Source organism: Rhinolophus hipposideros (genome assembly GCF_964194185.1).
Source record: "Rhinolophus hipposideros genome assembly, chromosome: 25".
Lineage (NCBI taxonomy): Eukaryota > Metazoa > Chordata > Mammalia > Chiroptera > Rhinolophidae > Rhinolophus > Rhinolophus hipposideros.
This window is the reverse complement of record NC_138071.1, coordinates 26,513,075-26,538,223: the sequence shown is the minus strand read 5'-3', so window position 1 is coordinate 26,538,223 and position 25,149 is coordinate 26,513,075. Positions and strand designations below refer to the sequence as shown.

General features: G+C 48.5%; 1 protein-coding gene across 3 annotated transcripts; it reads right to left on the bottom strand.

Moving 5' to 3' along the window:
* Nucleotides 1-70: 70 nt before the first annotated feature.
* On the bottom strand, nucleotides 71-24,787 carry ZNF862 (zinc finger protein 862). Of its 3 annotated transcripts, none has more exons than XM_081038440.1 (7): nucleotides 24,567-24,787; nucleotides 20,262-20,373; nucleotides 16,314-16,993; nucleotides 14,692-14,869; nucleotides 7,887-7,979; nucleotides 4,960-7,074; nucleotides 71-3,464 (listed from the first exon to the last, which is right to left on the bottom strand). In XM_081038440.1, the coding sequence occupies exons 1-7, from the start codon at nucleotides 24,588-24,590 to the stop codon at nucleotides 3,289-3,291; spliced, it is 3,378 nt and encodes a 1,125-aa protein (XP_080894566.1). In that variant the 5' UTR covers nucleotides 24,591-24,787; the 3' UTR covers nucleotides 71-3,288. The 3 variants fall into 3 exon arrangements, with proteins under 3 accessions (XP_080894566.1, XP_080894564.1, XP_080894565.1); XM_081038438.1 differs by having other exon boundaries at nucleotides 71-1,654; nucleotides 24,567-24,715; XM_081038439.1 differs by lacking the exon at nucleotides 24,567-24,787 and adding an exon at nucleotides 18,266-18,387 and having other exon boundaries at nucleotides 20,262-20,375.
* Between the last annotated feature and the right edge of the window lie 362 nt (nucleotides 24,788-25,149).

Here is a 25,149-nt window from a genome sequence, read left to right as displayed (position 1 = left end):
GGAGTCAGATCTGGTCAGCTTCTCCAGTTTCCCAACTCTGGCTAAAGAAATTACAGGACAGAGGCATGTGTCGAAATAAACTCTGCTTTATTCAGATAGCAAAACATTGAAAATCAATTGTGGCTGTATAAACCTCATTTGCACATCTTTGAAACCAGAGGCGGAGAGGACATCCAGGCCTCCCCTTCCCCCGATCCCCCTAGTATCCTTGACTGACAGACACCTGAATGAGGGAAATGGCCAATCTTCACACTGTGCTGCTAAATACTTAGCATCCTAGGAAACCAACCTGGGCTTGAGACAGAAGCAGAAGGTCTGGGGTAGATTATGCTCTAACCTGTCCAGCTAGGGGGTGGGGGTGGGGCTGAGGTCCCTCCCTCCCATCTGGTCTCTATGGCTATTAACACCAACACGTCAGTTATAATGCTGCTTACTCAGAATATCAGTCCTGGGGTGTGGTGGGTGGCTGGGTGGGAACAGGAATACCATGAAGATTACACGTAAAGAAGGAGGATGGAGGCATGGCCAGGACTCTGGGCAAAGGCAGAGTGCTTGCTCCTGTTCCAAATGTCCTTCAACTTGTTTTCTTGTGAGGCAAAATGAGGAAGCCTCTCTAACCAGGGGATTACCAGGCCCTGGGGTCTGAAACACAGCATGTCTCTTGAAACAAAACAAAGAGGCCAGCCTGGGCCACGGGTCTCCCTTAAAAGGATGTTCACGCCGTTGCAGCCCTGGGGTCCTGCCCAAAACACGGAGTCCTCTTTGCTTTTAGCTAATAAAGAGGAGCCAGAGCACGCCCAAGCCCCCTTGAGAAATTTGGGGAGTGCAAACCCCCGTGACAAATAGTGCCAAGGGGCCCCATTTTCTCATAGGCTAGCACTGAGGCGTTCTCAGAGCACAGATGGGAAGAGGCAGGGTGTGTCTGTACCTGGCCTCCACCTTAGCCTAGACATGTGTGAGGACGTGTGTGTGTGTGTGTGTGTGTGTGTGTGTGTGTGTGTAACCCACATGCAGCACTGCCCGCAGGACTAGCCTCTTGCTCTGAGGATTCTTAAAGGCTGGAAGACACCACAGGGAAGGTGCTTGCAGGAAAGGCACCTCAATTTGGAATCCCTGTGGACAGGGCAGGGGCTATGACCCCAACTTTAAAGGGCCTCTCTCTCTTCCATTCCACCAAGTCATGCCCACAGCACCTGGCCTAGGGCAGATTCCTGAACTCCACATAGAAACATATGTGATGGAGGAGAGAGGTCTGGGCTCCATCTCGGCCATGTAACAGTAACACTGCGCGAGCGTCAGCTCCAAGGGCCCGTGGTACACCTCAGACCCCAGACCATAGAACTGGAAGACAGACATTTCCACAGGTTAAAGGGAGAACGTGAGAATGGAATTCCTGGCTCAAAGCTGAAGGAAACTGGAGGGATGGCGCTAAGGGTAGGTGCTAAGGGTCGGGTGAAGGGAAGGGAGAATCAGAAACACTGGAAAGCAGGGGTCCGGCCGTGCAGTGAAGCAGCATCTCAGGGCTCTCAGCACTCAGAAGGGGTAGTGGACAGACTGCTAGTTGGAGGACAGACCGCCTGGAATGCAGCCCAGAGCAGGGACCCCAGCTGGAGCCAGGTAGTGAGGCCTGGATGGAACACCGCCTTCTGCTTGTCTGAAACAAGAGAAAGGCAGGGGTGAGGGAACCCTTCCCTCCAGCCTCCCTATTCCCAGCCATGGTTTGGAAGGCGGGACCAGACACCACACCACTCCAGCCAGAGAAGCAGCTGGGGAGCCTGCTGAAGAAGGAAAGTGCTTTACTTCGAGTGGAGGGGAGAGTGGTGAGGGCGCCCTCCTCTAACTCGAACAGGGCCCAGGAAGTTCCTGGAGACCTTGCTGGAAACAGCCAGGCACTGAGCCCCAGTCCCAGCATTGAGTGAGCAGGTCTGGGTAGAGCTGTTTTCACAAGCACCCTAGGGAGCCCCCGGCTGAGTCCACAGAGCAACTTTGGGAAGAGTGGATTAGACCGTCATGCCCACAGCAGGTCTAGGAAGCACGTCTTCCCACAGTAAAAATGGTGGTGGTGGGGCCGAAGACAAGGGCTGAGCGCAGCTGGGTCCCCTCTGTGCAGCCTGGAGTACCCCTGTGCAGCTTGGGGTCCCCTCTGTGCAGCTGGGTCCCCTCTATGCAGCCTGGGGTCCCCTGTGCAGCCTAGCGTCCCCTCTGTGCAGTCTGGGGTCCCCTCTGTGCAGCCTGCGGTCCCCCCTGTGCAGCCTGGGGTTCCCTCTGTGCAGCCTGGCGTCCCCTCTGTGCAGCCAGCCATCTGTCTTGCAGGGAGTTGGAAGTGCTGTTATCCTTCAGTCCTGTGGTGGGCTGGGAAACAGCAGGCACTTGGACTCTCTGCTGTCACATCATGGAGAGGGAAACTGAGGCACAGCAAAGAGGAAGGATTAACGTGGTGGAACCACTGCTGGCAGCAGAGCTGGAGCCAGATCCCAGCCTCCCAAGGGCAACTTGGTTGTGTCCAGTCCTTAGGAAGCCAGCTCAGCACAATGCAGGTCAAACACAAGGGGTGTGGCTGGTGGGCGCATGGGCTCCCTCCAGGGAGACATGTCCCTCGCTGGCCGACGCTGCAGGAGCTCTATGGAGCTCTCTGTGCAAAGGGCTTTTGCTTATCTCATCCTAAAGGAAGGTCCTGGCAGGTGGTAGAGAAATCTCTGACATGAGTCTCCTATTTGAAGTCGGGGTGTCCCTGAGTCTGCCATGGAGCCAGGGCGAGAGATCACAGAGCCAGTCCAGCGATCCGGAGCCTGGCCGTCCTCTGCCCCTCACCCAGTGCCTTCTCCAGACCACTGAGGCCGTGGGCAGCTTCCCTCTCCCCACCCCACCCCTGCCAGGGGCCCGGGGTGCTCCTTTAAGCCCCTACCCAACAGTCTCTCCCACTTCAGAAAAGTCCTTTTGCCACAGAACATGGGGTAAAATCTTTCATGATGGGATTACTTCCTGAAGCACCTTAAAAATGAACTTGAGATAAGAACTTTTCTGCATATTTATAATAAGTGCTGGGAGGTGCCGCTCTGCGTAGAGAGGGGCGTGGGAAACAGGCTGCATGCCTCCTGATGGCCCTGCCTCCTGGGATGTGGGTGAAACCACCTTGTCACCACCCACTTGCTGGTGCTTTAGTCTCCACCAAAGAAGACTCGAGGGCAGCTAAACCTCCGTAGAGAGCCTGTCAGCATGGCCCAAGGGGCAGGGCAGCACGGGCGTCTCCAAGGTAATCCTAGGAGTCCTGCTCCTGTAGGGCCCCTCTCACGACAGCTTGGGGGCGTCCTGGCTGGTGTGGAGGTACAGGAGTCTGTCAGGAGCGTCCATGATGCAGTCCTTCCTGGTCTCCACCGGTTCCCCGTAGGATGGTATAGGTGGCTTCTGGGTCACCGCCCCCTCCACACAGAGCTCTCCCATCTTCTCCTTCCTGAGCCCCGTCCCTCAAGCGGGAGGAAAGAGAAGGCACCATCAGATCCAGGGGAAACTAGGTTAGATGATGATCCCTTCCCACGTCCACCTGAGCCCCAAGGCATATTCGATGGAAAAACCACAGCAGCGCAGACTGGAGACTGGACTAGGGCTGCAGGCCTGATTTGCTGGGTGTCACTGGGGGCGATCTGCCCCCCAAGGGACACTGGGCAATGTCTGGAGACACTGTCTATTGCTACGACTGGGAGGACGTCACCGTTATCCAGAGGCTATGTAACAGGTAGAGGCCAGAAATGCGGCTCAAAATCCCACCAGGCACAGGTTGGGCCCCCACAAAGAAGATTTGGCCCCAAATGTCCACAGTGCTGGGGCTGCGAAAACCTGCCTGGGAAGGAGGGCTTTATCATGTAAAATCTGGTGGTGAACTCTATTTGTTTCAGATGTACTAGCCCCATGGTCCCCAGGAGAAGAACAACCTGTAAAGGGGCAAGCTGCCAGCATCTTTTTCTCCTTCACCCCCACAGGTTGGACACGGACAACAACTCACTCAACAAATGCTGGGGTGACGGCTCCCCATCTTGGCACTTCCTCTCTTTTCTCCCCTGAGCCCCGCCGCCCAGCTGCAGGGCCAGGGCCACCCTGCTTCCTACGGAGTCTCTGTCAACCCTGAGACCCAGTCCACTGCGGACGACCACAGACTAATGGGTAAAAAAATGAGAGCGGAAGCAGTAGGAAGGAGACCAGCTAGAAGAAAACGTCGAGAGACAAATCATCACTCTGTCTCTGTGAAGTAAAACACGAAGGGCCTGGAGAACCTCAATGCCTATCACATTTTCTTTGGTTTCCAGTGACTACTTGCAGAGAGAACAATTGCTTGCTCTAGACTTTCAGTAGGTTTGCCCTCCCGTATCATGTACCTTCCCCCTCAAGCCCAGTCCCCACCCCGGCACCCCAGGCCAACAGGCAGTACCCTCACCGACTCCTCCCATGCCTGGGCGTCCCCACCTTCTCCACAGCCCCCTGCCCTGCACCAACCTCTTCCCTCTCGAACCCTCAGTCTACACGGCCCTACTTAGAATGCTGTCACTGCCCCAACTCGTGCAGTCCTCTAATGACTTCTAGTAGCAGTCTTAGCCTTTAGAGTGCCATTGGCACTCCTTATCAGACCTTATTCTAAGCACTTGACATGTATTGATTCACTTTACAAATGAAAACCAAAGCACACAAGAGACTAACTTGCAAACACTAGTTAGCAGCAGAGCTAGAAGTTGAACCTGGGCGGCCCGGTTCCAGAAATTCACGCTCTCAGCTCTCTGCCCTGTACCTGCCTCTGTGTGTACACTGCCTCTGCAGCTGGCCCATAAGCTCCCTGAGGGTTGGCGGCATGTCTCGAGCAGCCACTGGGCTAGCACATGGTTGGAACTTCGAGCTCAGCATGGAACTGGGAAGATAAGAGTCCCTCCCCTCTGTTTTCCCATGTCCAGGAACTCTGCCACGGGTACTTACTTGCGTGGGAGCGGGGTGGCACCGGGGCACAGGTGTAGACGTGGCTGAAACGCCGGCCTGAAGAGGTCAGGTACCAGTGCTGGATGGCAGGCTGGGGGTCGTACTCTGTGACGGCTACACCGTTCACTGCTGTCATCATGAGCATGTTGATGACCTCGTTAGAGAGCTTGGTCCTCTCATCAGTCCTGATCCGGTGCATGGCGCTGAATCCCCGCTCACAGCAGGCGGTGGAGACGGGCACACAGACAACCACGGCCACCAGCCTGCTCAGCAAGGGGAAGCGGTACTGCTGGGCCAGGGTGGTCTTACACAGCATGGAGAACGGCAGGCTCTCGGCAATGGCTTTCAGGCCCAGCCACTCCTCCAGCAGTGCTTCCTCACTGTACTTGGGGGGCAGTGAGAGCTCAAAGTACCTGGCGAGGGCGAGAATCTCATCATTCCCAAAACTGGCCAGTTCAATCCCACTTGGCCAGGCCATGGTGTCAAACACCTCCATGTTCTTGAGCTGGGCGGGGCGGGCTGTGTCAAACCTCTGCTGGAGGTACTCAATGCCCGTCAGGATCACTCTGTCCCTGTCGGCCAGGAACCGCTGTTCTGCCATCTCCATCCTGTCCAGGAAGATGCCGTGGAGCTGCCCATCCTTGAAGCTGGCATTGAACTCTTCCTCTTTGGGCCCTGCCTGGTGACGGAGGGTCTCCAGTGCTACATAGGCCCGTCCCAGCGTGGAGTTCACCTCCGTAATCGGCACGATCTCTCTCTGGCAGACCTCAGACAAAAGTCTGTAGATGCTCAGGAAGTCCAGGAGGAAGTGGCAGAACTTGATGAAGTGGAAGCTCTTCATCAGCCTCAGCATGCCGCTGGCCCTGTGCCCAGTCTGGCCCCCGGCTTCCGCCACACTCTGGAGGTGCCTGGCCAGGCCCGGCCAGCTCGCGATGAGCGCATTCAGTGTGCGTCTCTTGCTGGCCACCCACCTGACCGCATTCAAGTCCTTTAGGCGGACGATTTCCTGCTCCAGGGCAGCCGCGCCTTCCTGCAGCTCGGTCAGCCTTTTGTTTGAGGACTGATAAAACTTGAAGACGGTTCGGATGTGCCGGTCACACTTCTTCACCAGATCGATGCCCCCACAAGCGTCCACCACAGCCAGGTGCAGCCGGTGGGCCACACAATGGACAGGGAGCAGCCGGGGGATGACCTCCTGGAACTTCGCCACAAGGTCTCCTCCGCAGCTCAGCATGGCAGAGCCATCGGTTCCCAGGCCCACCACCCAACCGGGCTTCCGGAAAGGGATGTCCAGTTCATCCAGGGCAGAGACGATGGACTCAAAGTAGCCATCCACGGTGTCACTGTAGAGCGGGGCCAACGTGATGTAAGACTCTTTCAGCTCCGTCCCCCTGAAGTAGCGGATGTAGATGCCCACACAGGCCTGGTCGGGGGCATCTGTGGGGCTGTCCAACAGCACGCTCACACAAGGGGACTTGCGCACGTCCTCGAGGATCTCCTGCTTCAGAGTCTCAGAAATGTACTTAATGAACTGAGTGCATGCGGTGCGATTTCGGTACTTGCCCAGAATCATGGTCCCAGTGCTCTGGAGGAGTTGCAGGATCTTTTCAAAGTCATTCAGGGGCCTCGAGTGGTACGCGATGGAGTAGGCGGCGTTGAAAAAGTGCTCCATGTTCGCCATCAGGTCGCTGGAGATCTCTGGGACGAGGGCGGCCTGAGGGCCGTCTTCCTTGATTCCCCCAGTGTTGACACAGAGCTTGTGGGCTTTGCTGACTTCGTGGTACTTTAAAGTCTCCACTTTAAAAGGCCCCGTGTAACCTCGGACTAACCGTGATGATCTGTCGTGGAGACTCGGTCTTTCTTTGCAAGCTGAGCAGAAGAGCTTGGTCTCTTCTGGGTCAATGACTAACCATGGGAACTGCCCAAACCAGGACCTCTGAATTGAACGGGGTCTGTAAGTCCTCTTAATTTTCCTAGGCCCATCTACCTCTATTTCACAAAGGCTGGAACCACAGTAGGAGGTACATGTCTCCACAGAAAGAGCTGGAAGCAATGCAGACTCTACAGCCGAGGGCTCTGTGTCTGCCTCTCTTGTGGCCACCATCTTCTTTTTCCCTTTGGAGCAAATCACACTGTGCTTGGTTTTGCTACCCAGAACTGTGCGGTCTCCCACCAGCTAAGACAGCCCAATTCAGCCAAGGTGAATGTGATGCCCCTTCCTAGAAATCATTAGTGGCTTCCCCATTATTACCTGTGGAAGTCGATCTGGCTCCCTAAGAGGTGTTTGCTAATCCCTGAGTTCTTTCGCCAGCCTCCTCCTTTCTATCCACACAGTGACCCTGGGATCCTGTGACATCAGCTGCTAATAAGCTTAGTTAACCACCTGGGCCAGAGATGCTATTGGATAAACAGGTGGCTTTAATCTTCTTTTGAGGCACCCCAAAGAAATGAAATTAAACATCTGTTAGTCCTCATGAACCTTCAAGGGAAGGGAGACACAGAAGTATTCACAAGAGCTAACTAGCCAGTAAGTTACTGCCTGAGATATGCAACATAACTAACTCTCACAGATAGCAATATTGTCACTAAACACCAGAGGAGGAGGGGAGAGGGACGAGAGGCTCACGGGCCTGCGGGTCACATCGTCCCTTAGAACCGGTGCCTCCCTCCTCCCATAGTTCTCCCACGGGTCCCTTTAGCACTTCTGCTCACCAGAGCTCCCTAGTTTTACCACACCGCACCGGTTTCCCGGGCTACTCTACATTATGAGGGCAGGGGTAGTTTCTTATTTGTCTACCCAGGGCCTAATACAGGGCCTGGTGCACAACAGGTTCAGGCTAAGTGTGGGTGAACGAACACGGTGTGACTTGCCACAGTGACATGGGCCCCTGGACATGCCCTTCAGGACTCAGTAGGTCAAGACTCACCTTTCCCCCACTTGGGCCCGTTTGGGTCCTTGACCCAGGGTGCAGCTCCACGCTCCAGTCTTGAGATCAAGTCTGGTTTGGCAGCAGCAGGCCCTATTGCAGGGACAAAAAGTCACACCGACATCACTGCTGTGGACCATCAAGTCAAGTAGCCCTCCTGAAGCTATTCGTGGTACCCGAAACACTCAGGGAGGCCTCTGGGCCTATCTCTTAAGAAAGTTCAGCCAGGGCACGATGAAAGCTTCCTTATCGAGGGTGCCCATTTTCTTCTGGAAACCAGCCCGATCAGGGCATATCCCTCAGCCAGGATAAATAACTTCCTTAGCTCCATGGGCCAGCCATGCGAGCCATGAGTCAGCCACACGCATCTAGAGGGGAAAGGGTGAAAACAGGAAGAAACATGGGGATAAAATAGAAGATAGGGATGATAAAGAAAGCGGGACGAGGCATGGCAGAGTGCCGACAACTGTCCCCATGCAGGTGCCCTCAGCGACACCCACAGTTGGACTTGGTGCAGGTGGCTAAGTACAGGGGTTATTTTAACGGGCACTTGAAAGTCCCCATTAAAGTATCTACCACCTGACATAAAACCTGAAATCTGACTAGAAGAAATTCATGTCTTTGAGTTAAGCACTGCCCTTTATTTAAAATATGAATATTCCTCGGGGCTATGCAATGAAATCGCTTTCTTGATTTAAAATAAAATCCACTAGTATCCATTTACATGCTTTGTAGGTGTCTGTGTGACTGTGTATATCAATTTCCTTTAGAAGGACATACAAGCAACTGGTGATCGTGGGTGTTTCTGGGGAGGGACCAAAGGACAAGGTAAAAGGGAGAGTACCCTTGTTATTCATCTTTTAGATCACTTGAATATATGTATATTTATTATATGTGTGTATGTATCCATATATTTATTACTAGTAAAATATAATAAGTAAATTATTATTAAAGTGTGCTACATTGAACACATGCTTCTGAAAATAAAGCATAAGCCCAAGAGAAACACTGGAGTAGAAATGTTAATATATTTTTGGAAGAAGGAAAGAAGGTAAAAGACAGAACTAACAGAACTGAACAACAAATACTGGCAGAGTGGGTAAAGGAGAATGAAGGGAATTTGGCCACAGAATCCCCGGAAGATGCAGGACCCAGAGGCCCCAGGTGCAGTAGAAGATGGTGGATAAGGGACAGGTGGACATGGGGCTGGCTCAAAGTCTGCAGGGAACAGCTCCACCCAAGGTCCTCTGACTGATTCCAGGAAACCAGAAAACACCACCACCCTCATCCGCGGAGGAAAACAGAGACTGAGTCTACAGAAAACTTCACGGAAAGGTCTGACCCTAGGATAGTGGGGAGAAGGAAAGATGAAGGTAAAGTGCTATAATACAGAGAGTTGAAGATAGGGTCTGTATAGCAGAAGGTGCGTTACTTGCCTCTAAGACCACTGGCTCAGCTTATACTCTCCAAGCAGTAGACTGAAAGAATTTTCTTTGGAGACACTGAGTTGCCCCACTCCACTCACTCCTCCCCACAGAACACCTATGGAGACTGACGTTTGTGGGCTCTGCAATGAGACATCCAGCTTCACAGTAGGTCACCCTACTGTGAAACCTACCCCTTCAGGAGTCCCCACCAAGCACATGGAGCTTCCAGTCAGTTTATTCTTAAGGCTGTACCTCTAACTATGAATGAACCGAAAGATATTTCTTTAAGATAAGCTTCTAACATGAAACAAGTAGGAAAAAGGATGAAAGTAGAGATGATGCGAGAAGCAAAACGGAGCTTCAAAAAAACAAACTAGAATATTCCCAGAGAGAAAAGTCATGAGAGTCACCGATGAAAAGAGCAACAAGGGCTCTTAGATTTTAAATATGATAGAAAAAAAAATTTTTTAATTAAATAGAGTTGTTAGAAAATAAAATTGAGGAAATCTCCAATAAAGTAGAACAAAAAAAGATAGAAGCAGAAAATGGGGGGAAAAAGAAAATAAAAGTACAGAATCAACTTAGGAAGTCTAATATTTAACTAATAGGACTTTTTGGAAGAAAAAGGGAAAATAGATAGGAAGAAATACTACAAGAATATTTCCCCAAACTGTAAAATGTAAGTTTCCACATGGAAGGGAAGCACCAGATATCCTTAACAAAAGAGCAAAAGACACTCATATCATTAAATGCATCAGAATACTAGACTAAATCTTAAAACCTTTCAGAGTAAAAAAATAGTCTGTGTTGAAATACAGGCATATTTAGGGCTATAAAGGCATTTAGACTTTTCAACTCTACGTATAAAACTGAAAAGCAATGCTTTAAAAATGCTGAAGAAAATTATTTCCAACCTAGTATTCTATACCCAACTAGGTTATCAATTGTGAGAGCAGAATGAGGGCATTTTCAGATATACAGAGCCCCCAAAAAATCTTTTTTCCCATGTACCCTTTCTTAGGGTTACTGGAAGATGTGCTCCAACAAAATGAAGCTATAAACCTGAAAGAGACAGATCCAGGAAACAGGAGAAAGACAAAGGAAATTCTGAGGCCACAGCTACACAGCAGGCTTAAAGATGAACTAGTTTAGACAGAGCAGAGGAAGACCCATGACAGAAACCTCCAGAAAAAGAGTGAAGCCGATAAATCACAGGATGTTTGATCATGTGGAAAAGACTCTTCAATGAAGCTATATAAGTCACTGGAGCATTTGAGAAGAACTAGTGATAGCACAGAAAACTAGCAAAATTTAAAAAATAAGAAAAAATTTCAATTCCAGAGGGGAAAAAATCCTACAACAAAATACCATCATAATATATTACTTTGATCAGACGTAAGTAATACATAATCATAATCAGGCAAACAATTTACATTGAATTAACCCAAAAGTGTGATAGAGCTATTCTGAGAGGGTGGAGGGAAGAGCAGTGGGGGCCTGGGGTGACGTGAGAGGGCCATATCTTCATCTCCACAGTAGGAATCAATAGATAAAATCTAAAATCAATAAATCAGGAATAGCAATAAATATATGCAACAAAATATTAAAGTGTGATTCTGTCTGCCTGTTTTGGCTGAAGGCCCCAAAAAACAGGCGCCAACTATCCCCCATTCCAAAGCTAGACACAGAAGCCTGACTTGGAAAGAGGGTGGCTGAAACACTGGGCGGCAACCGAAGCCCTCTTTACAAAGGAGTCAAAGCACTGGGAGTAAAAAGGTCAGGACATTGTCTATTGGAGATGCTTCTGGAAAGAGCTGTCTAGTGCCTCATGAGCCCCCTCCCCCACACTACCATGGGGAGGGGTGGGGTACTTTCCCCTGACCTTAAGCCTAATGGGAATGATAACATGACCGGTACCTCCTGGGGATGTGGAGATGTGGGGCTGCTCATGGATCCAGGCCTGCAAAAGACTAAAGGCAGAAACTGACCAATGAGCTCCTTTGTGGTGGCCATGCTGGGAAGAGCCTAAATTCCCAGGGTTTGTAGGAGCAAAGGATGTATGTGTTTTCCATGATCCCTGTAGATACAGACCCCACAGGGAAAGAGAAGAGACCTGAGCCACTTAAAGGGACTCTGCCCATGACTGTCTATTGGTATGCTCCCCAAGAAAGAGCACACACGGGACCGACTGCCAAAGCCGACATTTACCCATGGAAAGGGGACGGCAGTGAGATGACCAAAGTGTACCATCTACGCCTTCCCCTGGAAGTTGCAAGCCTTCAACAGACTCCAGAGTTCCAAAACAGTCACATCAGACAGATTCTTCCCCGTGCAGTTGTTGTCATGGTGGGAAGACAGATTCCTAATGTCTCCTATCCCACCATCTTCCCTGCGCCCTCCTCCTGATCAGGACATATTTGAAGAGTACAGGACTGGACATTTTATTAACTGAAATTAGATCACTGATGTGACCAAAAAATGACTGGAGGATTTTCTGTTACCTGAGTGTGACAAGCAAGTCCTGGACCCTGCCCTAGATTTCACCGTTAGAGAGAAACCAAAACAGAGGCCACCATGTGAGTATACCCGTGGATCCAACACTGATAGTCACGTCGCCAAATCTAAACTGTCCTGATTTCCCTGAAATGCTGACTCTGACCTGAAAGAAAATGTACGTGTACTTCATGTCAGTGTGACGCACAGCTTCCTAGCCAATCAACTACACACAACAAAACTTAACCAGTGCTACTACCCTAAAAAGGTCAATTTCTAGTAACCAATCACAATTTTATAAAAATGTACTCCTTCATTCATGCTTTATAGACGGAGCTTTAACCGCTGAGAGCCAAGCTTTTACCCACTTTGGGTTTGAAGTATCTCTGTTCTTGAACAGTTTGTTTCTTGCTCAATAAAATATTCATTATCAAGTAAAACTCTCTGAATTTTCTTTTGACAACCCAAAGGGTAATAACGAAAAGCCATTCAGAGCTGATCCAAACAGGTGGTGAAGGAAAAGAGCAAAGCTGTTTTATGAGTACATCCTACTGAAGTTCACTCTTTTAAAAATATCTATGTGTATTTCTTAGAAATAATGCGGCAAATTACTAGAAGAAACAGCTAAAAGATTTCAGGGGAGGACTCAGGAACATAGAAAGGTGGGACAGGGAACTGTCATTTTTTTGTTATAAGTCTTATTAGAACTACTTTGATTTAAAAAACACATAATTATGAAGAAACATTTTTAAAGAATAACTGAAAACACACAGGAGACTGAACATCACAAAATCTATTTGCCTCAATTATATTCCCCTTGGGGACTGGCCACTTTAATTGCCCCTTGTACAACCACACTGAACCCAGGAGTACTGTACCCCATTGTACCTCTTTGAAACTGTGGCTCAAATGTTGCCAAAAAACCTTTCTTTTTGTTCCCTTCAGAACAAGTGAGACAGAAGGGAATTTCCAAACAGATCTTTCTATGCCTTAGTAATGGAAAACTGACCATAGGGACATCACTACAATCATGCATCTCTTAACCATGGGGACACGTTCTGAGACGTGCGTCCTTCTGCGATTTCATTGTTGCATGAACATATATTGTCCAAGCTCCTTAAAATGCTTTTATATCTCAACCATGGCATATTGTTTAAATCGGACGATAATTAAAGGATAATAGCTGGAGACCTAACTAAAGGAACGAAAAGCAATCACACTTATACAATTCCGTGTCTAGTCTCCTGTACCCCTTTGAATTTCACAGACACTGAAGAGGACATCCCCGCTCCCTCTAAAGCCTTCCCCGATTCCTCTGCCCAAGCCTCAAGCAAAACTAATTACCCTTCCTCCGATTACACATTTTGTTCATCCAAACAAAACTTAACGAAGACTGAACTGTCCTTTAATGCCCTCCGTTAGCTAAGAGTTCCCCACTTCCTAACTTATGAATGTTAAAAAGAAAATGGTAAAATGCTGAGGGCATAAAACTTGGGACGGAAGCACAGGCTGAACAGTGTGAGTCAGTCTGTGCGGTGGGAGACGCCCCGCCACCCGGACTGGCTGCCCACCCCTCACCACAACTGCCCACAGAGGTCTACCGGGAAAACCGCATCCCTACTGCTCATTTCTTTAAAGGAGAAACCGACTTCGTGTATGTGGGTCATTTTTAAAAAAATGAATTCCCCCTCATTCCCACTGCTTTTAGACACTGGCAGCAATGCTCTCTGAAGATACACTTCGCACAGGTGCCCAGGCCGAGGACATAGTTACAAAACCTCTATCACCACAAAATAAGTCGTTACTTATGTTATGAACAGTTAGTTCTGAATGTTTGGGAGCCATTTAAAAGTTCTAAACAATGATAAAAAAACAAGTGTATACAGGTCAAGACTGTTTAGAAAATAATCCCTGTCTTAGCTGCACACGAAAGGACAGTGCACACCAGCGGATGTGACACCAATTAAGTCACAAATAGTCTGACTTCTTATTCTGTAGAAGGCATGATACAAGTCGCGGCTGGAATTCCTAAGTTCTGAAAGGTCTGTTGTTAACCATATAGGCTAGTGAAAAAAGAGAAATAAGTAAAAGTTTATAACATGAAAAGTTATCTTTCCATTTTGATGCCACATGAACCTTGGGTGTTTGACAGAAAAAGGAGGCAGAGAGAAAAAAAAGCAACAGATACACGAAACAACAGTCTTCTGGGAAGAAAATAAATACTATGACTTTTGTCGATCTCCAGCACCCAGTCCAGTGACACCTAGGCCCCGACTGCCACCCTTGCTGGACCCTGGGAAAGATGAAGTAGAGGACACAATCCACTTGGAGGCCCTTTCTCACCTCCAGGCCTTTGCTCATGCTGTCCCCTCCCTCTCTCATATCTAGATGTCCTTCCTTCCCCACCCCCATCAACCTGGTTTCTGATTCAGTTAAATCATTTTGTACTCTGTAAAAATTCGCTGAGCTCTCCCTCTGATGCCCAGCAAAGTTAAATCACCTTTCTTCGGTATCCCCAGGACACTTTTCCTGAACCCCTTTTATGGAGCTTGTGTTATTTTATTGCTTCTTATTAAAGTGTCTGTCTCGCCCACAAACCTACTGGCCCTTGAAAGCAGAGACCTTGCCTCATTCATGTCCATCCGGCCCGTAGTAGGTGCTCAATCAATGTTTGGTAGAGGATGGGTGATAGATGGGTAGATGAAGAGGGGATAACGCATAGTATCCCAAAGCAGGGAGAGTTCTGGGGTACAAAAGATGGAATCGCTCTCTGCCTATGTACAGGGAAAGGGCAGATATGGAAAGGTGACCACAGGTCACAGCGGCCATTGTGGATTTCCCAAGTCAAATGATGGTGGTGAACAAAGGTCTACAGGAATCTTTACCCAGGGACGCCAACAGCTCGTAATTGCGCCGCATCACGTCTCTGTAGAGCTCCTTGCGCCGCTTGTCTAGCATGCCCCACTCCTCCCTGGTGAAATACACCGCGACGTCCTCAAACACCACCGGCAGCTCCTCAAACATCATAGGCACCTCCTCACACAGCCCCTCCTCAGGGTGATCCTGCAACAAAGAGCAGCAGTCACTCAGTAGGCCTCTTACGTCAGATACCCGGCGTGGCACTTCTGGGCTCCTTTTCAAGGCCTGTTTCTCCTGGGACGCTCACCAACAGGCCCAGATGTACTCTGAGGAACTAATCTATCTCTGACAAAAGTCAAGCAAGCAAAATGGTGAGGCCCAGAATTGGTGTGTAAAAAGCAAATGAGCCTCAGTGTGATCCTAGGGTCTCCTGGGAGGAAATACAAATGCACTGACAGAACAGAGGTCTTGGGAGAACCTTATAATTGCATCCTGCCTCCTACAGCCCTGAGGGGGGGTGCCTTCTACGCATGCGTGTCTGCCTCTAGAAACCCCTGCTAAGATTTCCCACGGGGATGGGAGGAAGTAGTAAAAAAGAACTCCAGATGCTTATATTCAGTGATTAGGTTTACACACGCAGTATCGCTAAAGGAATTCAGATTATAAAAGTTTAGGCCTGTTTATTAGCTGCCGATACTGAGAAGGAACATGAAGAGACATGAGCTTTGTCACTTTTCTGGATTCTGGAAAAATCCAAGCTTCCTAACTTTAGCTGGGCCCTTCTGATGTTAGGTATGAGGAACACCTGCGCTCTTCTCCTTGGAACCCTAGAGGGGTCACTCCAAAGGAGGTGTAGCAAATGCCTGCTTCCGTGCAATAGTGAGAAATGGGGAAGGTTCTAGCTACTCAAAGATTCCACTTCATACCGTTTCCTCACTGGCCAACTTTCCAAAGAATTAGAAAATTACAAAACAAACCTAGGATGAGAACTAGAGCCTTCCAGGACCCACCAATGGGGGAGTAGACGGAAAGCACTGGGCAGGGCCGCCAGGGCCCTAGGGCAGGTTGACACCACAGGAAGCCTTGGACTCTGGACAGGTCACTCTTCCTGTCTCCATTTTCTCCCAACCAGAGGAGTTTAATCAGCCTGCCCCACCAGCCTCAGAGCAGTATTAAAATCATGACATAAAAGAACGTATGTGAAGAAACTTCGCAATGTTGAAAAGTGCTACATGATCCCCAAGTGAAAGTGGAAAACAAAATCTTAATTTGATTACATAAGAGCTCTGTGGTTTCGCGGCTGTGGATTACTGATTGAGTTCTGTGCTTGTTGTGGATTCTGGATAAAGATTACTGTTCTGAATTTAGATGTTCCCTTTATATCAGAAAAGGATATTCAGTCCCACTAATTAGGTTTTGCTACCTGCAAAAGGAGATGATAATAATAGGGCTAGTTGTCTTAAATAAATGACCCAATACGTGTAACGCACTTAAAACCGGGCCTAGGACATGATAAGGATGTTAGCTTATAACATGATGGTAGCCATAGGTAAGCTAATATAATTTTTCCATCATCATCATGCAATATACGTTTTCAGTATGGAATCCGACCACCTCCCGAAATACATCATCATTATAAACATATTACCTGGCTGCAGGATTCAGCAGAGTCACTCCATAAAATATTAGCATTTGAGGAGCTGTGGATGTCATCAGCGATTTCTTTATGCCTCAAATCGGAAATGCAGTCCAGATACAATGCAGGAATTGCTCCATTCTCTCCAGGGTCCTCCAGTTCAACTCGAGAGCGGGGCAGGAACTGGGCCATGTTATCATAGGCTCCTAGAGGCCCTGAGGGGTACAAGATGGGATAATCTGCAGGGAAGAGGTGCTCTGGGCTGGCATCTCGGACGCTCCGGAAACGGGCTGCCCAGATGGGGTCCCGTGCTGCCAAGGCATCAATGCAGAACAGATGAGCTTTGCTCTTGGCGTGGTATTTGAGAGTCTCCACCTTGAATGGTCCTGTATAACCTTCTATCAGTCTGGACCGTCTGTCTTTGACAGACGGGTATTCTCGGCAAGCATAGCAAAAGAGAGCCGTCTGCTCCTCATTCGTGACCAGCCATGGGAACTGCGCAAACCACGACTTTTGGATGGACCGGGGTTTCAAGGGCTTTTTGCTTTTTCCTGTGCAGTCTTCCTCAATGGTGCCACTCTCTGTCCCCAAGTGGGGAAGACAGGCTTTCTTCTGCAGTGGCAGGTAAGGCCCAGCCTCTCTGGCTGGACCGTGCACGTCCATTTTTTCAACGTAGCCCATCTTGTTTTTTCCTTTACAGAAAAGAGACAAATGGAATTTGCTATGAATCCTATAGAGAGAGCCACTGCGACTCATGAAGGCTCTCAGATATGTCAAATACGAAAGCTGGAAATCATACAAAAGTGACACAGCCTCTATCTGAATTCTCTTCTTTCGGTTTCCCCAACTCCCAGGCCCACCTTACCTAACCCAGAAGAAAATCAAGTGGGCTTTAAGCAAACTTTTTCTTTCAAAAAAATATAAAGGGCAGATACACCTGGCCAAAAGGAGATCGTTGCAATTTGATATCGGCAACCTAAGAGTGTGGCACAGCCTTCGGAGTTCAAACTTATTCATGGAGAAGCACACTGACCTAATAGAACATGGCGTTAAAAAAGTAATTAAAGCCCAATACAGGCAGACCTCAGAAATACTGGGGGTTCGGTTCCAGATCACCTCACTACAGCGAATAGTGCAATAAAATGGTCACACACAGTTTTTGGTTCCCCAGTGCCTATAAAAGCAATGTTTACACTATACTGTAGTCTGTTAAGTGTGCAATAGCATTATGTCTAAAAAATGTATATACTTTAATTAAAAAATACTTTATTGGTAAAAAATGCCAATTATCACCAGAACCTGTTGGAAAAAATGGCGCTGACAGACTTGCTCCATGCAGTTACCACAAACCTTCACCTTCTAACAAAAGGCAGCATCTGTGGAGCGCAATAAAATGAGGTATGCCTGTACCATAACCCCCATCCCCTGCAGGAGCCCCCGCCTCGGTGTTCTCTGACAGGCAGCCACCTATCTGCACTTCGCTCCAGGACCACAGAGCGACCTACTCCTGGGCAGACAGTTGTGGTCCCCAGAGAGTTTCCCTCAAAGTAATCCAGCTTTGAGGAACTGCCACCCTGGGGTGCTACTTCTGCCCTCAAGAGACACACACATTTCATTCGTCTCTCACACCACAACCCTTCAAAGAGGTGAAGACCCTCGTGACCTCACTAGATTTTTCTTCCTCAAGCTAACCTAGAAGTTTTTTTATTCGCGCCTCAGGAGAAACACAGCTGAGACAACTCTAACTCCTCTGGAGCCGTTTCTTGCATCAATGCAAGTTCTGATACCCAGGCGCCAAGAACGCAATGGTATTTGCTCCAGGTCAAGAGACCAGTGTACAGAATTGTCACCAGCCCCCAGAGCACAAGGCTGTTCACAAAGAGTCAAGCAGAGAAAAAGGAAACAAATGAGTGAGTATTAGGAAGCCTAGGGCTCCTTGTGGTCCATCTGAGATAGATACACACCTCTGTGAGTCGATTCATAGAGGAGCTTGTTCCCACCTCTTTTCTCCCGCAGAAAGGGCTGCGTTAACTCAGTCTCTTCCATAAGGACTGCTCAAGCCAAGCCAAGCCCTGATCAGGACAAGCTGCCCAAAGGAGCAAAGCAAAGATAAATCCCTACAACTTAGTAGATGGCTGTTCATTCATTCATTCATTCCTTCATTCGGTGATTACTGATTCTGTACCTACTATGTGCCAGGCATTGTTCTTGGCACTGGGAATACGGTAGTAAATCAGACAAAATCACACTCCATGGAACTTATATAAATAAACATATACTCTCGGGGAAAAATAAAATAAAGGGAGATGAGAACTTGGAGAACCATGTTGGGGAGGTGTGTGTATTTTAAATAAGGTGACAGTTGGAGCGGGGCAGAAACAGCCTTCCAATGTAAGCTGGTGGAGAACAGGGAGAGGTGGAGGATGAGATAGGAGTCCTCTCTCCAGCTAAGCTTCCCTCCTCCCGGGGGGGGTGCCACACTCACCTGGGTGGCATCTCAGGAGCTCCCTCTGACCCAGGACATTGCCTAGCCACGGTCCTGGCCCTCGCTTAAACTTACAGAATAGCTCTGGGTTGGCAATAGTGGGTCCTAAGTCAGGAAGAGAGAAGCGCTAGGAGGTCCTGTATCTAGATCACAATAGTAATGAAAGCTTTGTCTGTTACATCCTCTCAGCAAGCTGGGATAACTGTCAAGGAGCCAACCGGAAATCTCAATGGTTTAGCACAGTGGTTTAGAAATGCACATATCCACGAGGCACTGCCAAGAATGGGGGACTAAGTAAAAGCAAGGCTCTGTGCCCCTCTTCTAGACTAAAACAGTATGAAAACTATTGGTTTACAACAGAGGCTCAAACTCAAAGGTTAAGAGGGGCCTGACTGATAATACAACGGAGGAAATCAGGCCGGGGTGGGAGGCTGTGGCCATCTGGAGGGCTCAAACCCTTGTATGGGGACAGCGGATACTCGACTCCAGGAGGAGGCCAGCATGCGGAACCCACGGTCAGCAATGCCTGACTGTCCCGTTTGTCAAGAGAAGCCAGAGATCCATATTTTCATGTGAAAACTCCCCATGTTTAAATATTGACAATTTATACAAATACATTTAAGAAGCCAAATGAAAGTGATGAAAGTAAAAAAATTAAAAAATCTGTTGGCCAAACCTGGCCCATGACCTGCTACTTCGCAACTTCTGGTTTAGAAGAATCAGTGGTTTTCAAACTGTTTCTAGCATGGGAAGAAGACCAGCCCAGCTACCATCTCTCTGTCCACAGAGAGCGAAGACTATAATTCGCATAACCCTCAGACGGGGACCAAGATAAAAGAAGGAAAGACAGGGTGGTATCAAATTGAAATCCAAAAATAGCATATATGTGTGTACACATGTTACAATACAATCACCTCTGTCCATGGTGTAGAAAGTCTACCCACAGAAGCAGAGAAAGGATGTTCAGAAAATAGAAAAGACAAAAAATACTTCCATGGGCACACAATTTTAAGTTGTTTTCTCTCTCTCTCAACCTCTGTGACAACCCTACGAAGATGAAATCAAGGCTTACAAAGGCTAAAGGGCTTGGTCAAAGGCACACCAGTATGGCCACACTCCAGATCCGGTGCTCTTTCTACCTCGGTGACCTCTGGGAATCTGGAACAGAATCCACCTTGCAACCCCACAGACCACAGGCGGGGCTTCCCACCTGGCACCTCGGAATATCCTGAGGCATCGAGGTCTAGCCTGACATGCCCCATTTCCCCACTTCTCTTGGCCAATTTTAAAGGGAGAAGCAAAAAGGTGATGAGTGAATCGTGTGCAGTTAAGTTAGATACAAGACTGAGTAGATGAATAGAGATGTCCTCCCTCAATGGTAGGATTCCAGAAAACTCTCGAGTATGTCCCAGTTGGATACAGTTGGGAATGCTGATCTACGTTCAGGCAGTGGGGAAGTGAACAGGAGCCCGTACCCAGCGGTGACAGCATCTTGTCCAAACCACAGATCTCCTTCTGGTGCTGACTCAGCAGCATCCATTCCTCCTGAAGCAAGTATACCGTGATATCATCAAATGTCACAGGAGCCTGAAAGGCAAAATGACACCAGCTGAGCACCAACTTCTTCCTTCATCTTCCACACCTGTGTTCACAACCACCTGCGTGCACCCCTATGCTAGGAGTGTATCAGATTAGGGGAGGGGGCACCGTCAATCTACATACAAAACTGCACCCCATCTCTTTCACCACCTGGGTGTACGTCACAGTGGCAATGAGGCTCATTCTTCTAGGAAGGGCCACGCACTGAAACAAAAGTCATAAAGACGGCTGAGTTGGGAATTTCATAATCCTTTCTGTGTGTGCTCTGCATGGCCCCCCCCACAGGACCCATTACTTCTCAGCCTCAGCAACAACTTCCAGCAAATGCTTTTGCAAAACTTTGAACACAGTAAATCTTCCTTTAGGAAGATGTACCTGATTTCTAGTAATTGTCGAAGACCATTCAGAACTATGTCTGTGAATGAAGTCAATGATCAAGACAGGCAAAGCTTTAGAGCTGAGAACTAAATCCCATCGGCCTGTCAAGTAGCTCTGTTCCACCCAAAAGGGGCAGCGGGGGAATTCAAACATGATTTGGGAGTTCTAGATTGTGGGACAATTGGTCAAGAAGCCAATCAGAAAATCAATGGTTGAGCAAAGTGGTTTAGAAACGCAGATATCCATGAGGTCCATAAAAGAATGGGGGATTATGTAAAAGGAAGGCTCTGTGCCCCTCTTCTAGACTAAAACAGACTGAATCATATATTTAAAAATAACTGAAGTATTTTTCTTATGAGAATACTTCAAAAATACTTATGAAGAAAATTTTAAAAATAAGTAGAAAAAATGTTTTAAGATCGCCCACAATCCTTTACTGAAAAAGAATTATTACTATTAACATTTGGAACGTAACCTTGCAGACTTTTGTTTATGATTATGTATGAATGAACAGTTTTTTAAAACAAACATAGACTTGAACTGCCAAACGTGTGTATTTTAAATAACTATTTGCTCTGAGTCTTTTCCAAAAGCAAAATGTGATTATATTTCCAAAAATTTGCTGGAAGATGGGCTCCATTACAAGAAGGAAGTCAGATAGGAAAGGGGCACACCGAGATATGGTCTAAAGAGAGCCAGCGTGGGGAAGGGGAAAGAGAACCCTCGAGATTACAGTAAAGGCAAATTCCGGGACAATTACTGTACATCAGGACTAAAGGACAAGCTGCTCCGATTGGGGCAGGTTAAAAAATTTGTGACCAAGGACAGCAGGGCTCCCTGTTCAAACCCACCCACCCTTTCTTCCTGAGGGAACACTTTATATCTCTATTTTAATGATTCCCACTGTCTATAGGGTAGAGCTCTGACTTCTCAGTTCCGAGCCAGGTCCCTCAATAGGAACCTAACCCACCTTCCTAACCTTCGCTCTATGGGTTGCACCACCTGGAACCTCCACTACAGCCCGATTCAGATAATGGCAATCACAACAGAGCCTCCTACACACCCACCTTTAGATTCCCTGCCTCTGGCCATTTCTTCCCACCTACTCAGCGCCTACCCACTCATCAAATTTCACATTCCACCTCTCCCATGATGGAGTTCCTAACCTCCCAGCCCAAGCATTTCTTCCCCCAGGCAAGCAAGGCTCTTTCTAGCCCTCACGGAGCCTGGCAATCAGTAAGCCTATGCTGATTGGCTTATTTTATAAACCCCTTCACCATCACTGTCCCTCTCCCCACCACCAGGTTATACAGAGAGTATTTCATAGGCACTAGATTCATTTTTTCATTCAACATACATTTATTATTTGTTCCTATGTGCTTGGTGCATAGTGATCCTAAGATATGAAAGGTACCATCTTTATTCTCAAGATTAAAATAACAGGTGACAGACAACTGTAAGTGCAATAATGGAATTGTGTACAGAGACAAATGAGAAAGGGGTCAGCACTTCCATGGGAAAGGCAGAGGGGGCGAGGAACCAGAAATGTTGAGATAATAAATCCGTACACAAATAAATACCCCTATTTGGCAGCACCAACAAGTCTCCCATGGGGGTACATGAGGTGTCAGATTGCAGTGTTCTTCAGAGCACCCACACCTTGTAGTAAAAGGGCTCCTGCACTGGTGCTATTTTAGCGGTTGTTCATTCAAAAACATACTTTGAGAACCTATCAAGTGCCAGAAACTGCTCCACTGTTCTAGCAGGGGATGTAGCTGAGAGTCAAGTCAGCAAATATGTAAATAAATAAGTAAATAAATACATAAACGTGAGAATTTTGTATAGTGATAAGGGCTGGGAAGAAAATAAAACAGGATAATGAGGAAAAGTCTGATCTTTATCGATTATTCTGCCAATGACAAGCAAGATACCCAATCCCATGGGCCAAGACTGCTTTTAATGAACAAATATCAAAAAATAGCCCAAAAGGAAGATTCTAATAACAGACCACGCCTTTCCATTAACTGAACCTCAGTTTCCTAACTTTGAGCCAAAACATTTGGAATGGAGCTTAGAATAGCACAGCTATTCTACCCAGGCCTGTTACTGTCACTCATTTGCAACACATTTTACACTGCCAGTTTGTTTTGCAATCATTTTATTCCACCTGTGGATGATGTTATCATTTCCCAGGTTAGAAAACTGACACACTTAGTGAACATCTTTTTGAGATACCTTGCAATCAAGATTAGAACCAAGAGTGAAATTTCCAGCCCCCAGGGCTTTCAATTAGTGGCTGGGCCTGAAAGAAACATCGAATTTCTCCTCTACCTCCTAAAATGTTTGTATTTCTCTCTTCTCCCCTTAAAAGGCTAAAAAGCCTACAACGGAACATAATAGGTTGGAAATCAACCTCAAATCACCAATTCCAATGCCAATTGTTAATAACCCTTCTTCCCCACTACATTTTTCTCCTCCTCACTCAAAATCAAGTTCAATCTAAACTAACCAGGGGATATTACCTGAGGCTAAGAGCCATTTCCTTTACTTTTCCCTATAGTGCTTAACATGAAGTCGGCACACAGTTCACCTTCGATCTTTCGATTCTTTCTTTAGTTGAGCTACCTTGTCTTAAATTAATTCACTTTGTAGGTTGTTTCATCTGGAAAATGCATCACTAGCTTGCAAAGAGGAATGTGGAAGAGATGCTTAAGTGAGAATAACTTCTTTTGTAATTCAGCGTCTTTCCCAATCTTTCCAGGAAAAAGTGCATCAATATAACCTCATTATCCTTCCTGTCTTTTGCGGGACATCCCTTCCAGGCTTGTCCAAATTATTGAAGTGAAAATCGCAGGAGAGCTCCTTCAGGAAAGCGGTCATTCCCTATTTATCCTTGTACGTCCACCATTTAGTTCAACGTAAATCACGGATTGCAAATATTTATTAAAGGAACAATTTTTTTTTTTAAGGGAGGGACTCAGCACTCACAAACGTTTGTTGAGGGAATTCCCTCTGTGCCAAAGAAGAAACAATCCTCAAGAACTGGCAGGAAAAAAAACAAAATCCAGAAAGATGTTAGTCCCACGCGGCGGCCACTGCCTCCAGGTCAAGTGGCTCCACCACGTTGGTCTTTGCTGACACTGCCTCGGAACTCTCCAGCAATCCTGTCAAACCCACTTACCCCTACCTTCAAGCACGCTTTCCCACCTTTTCTTCCAACTCACTGCCTGAAGTCACTAGATCACATACTTCTAAGCAATGCTCAGATTCTCATTACGTAGATAAGCCAGACACAGAAGTCGGCCAGAAATACGCCAGGTGCCTTCTTTTTCTTTTCAGCCCTTTCTTGGGAAAAGGGATCTAAGCACGTCCAAGCCCTCACCCTGCCTCTCGGTGATTTCTACCCCTTGGGCCCCACTGGCGTCCTATCCAGCCTCAACGCATTGAAACAAGCTGGGCCTCTTCAAAACGCCGAAGTCGTGAGAACACAGGAAGCACTTTGGCATCACTACACTGAGCGGGTGACCCACCTCCAGCATCCACCGAGCGGCCACTCAGCAGCGGTGGCTCGGCCGGGCGAGGGAGGGGAGCCAGACGGCTGCGCGGGCTCGGAGCGCTGCGTGCGCCCCTCCCCGCGCCATCCGCCCAAGTGCGCCAGGAGAGGCGGCGGGCGAGCGGGCGAGTCTCCCCCTGCAAGGCTGGCTCACCGGCCGGGACTCCGCCCGTACCGCCCGCCTCTCCGGAGGGCAGATCCGGGATTTACGGGAGGGGAGGGGGCGGCCCCAGGGCCGCTCCAGGCCTACCTTCCCCGACTCCCTGGGCTCCATGGCCCCGCTTTCGGTGGCCCGTGCTGACCCCGCCACTGCCTCCAGGCCGTCCCCTCCCCCCGCGGCCCGGCCGGAGGAAGCCGCGGCCGCGACCACCCTGGGGACCAGGGCCCTGGGAGGGGAGGGCTGCCCGGCGGGGAAGGAGCGCGTGCCTCTCCCACGTCTGGGGGGCGGTAGCGCTCCAGGAGCCTGGAGAGGTGCACAGCTGGGACTAGCGTCGTGCTGCGCGATCCGCTTTACGGCAGCCGCTTAGCCCGAGGCGACGGGGCATCACGGGAAACGTAGTCCAGCCTCGGTGAGCGGCTCTCCGAGCTGCTATTGGCTCACGGAATGCGGGGTCTTGATTGGACGCCGAGCAGCTCGCTCTGTCCGCACCTTCCTCCCAGGTGATGGTGATGAGGTAACGCCCTCACGATGCTCTCTCACATCCTGCGGTAAGGGCAAAGCGCTCTATTTGGGCTGTGAGATTCCCTGTTCTGGCGCCTGTTTCCCTGGCATCTTTCAGGGCCAATGTCAATCTTGAAGGTTCCAGACCTTATTTAGTCAAGGAGAGCAATGC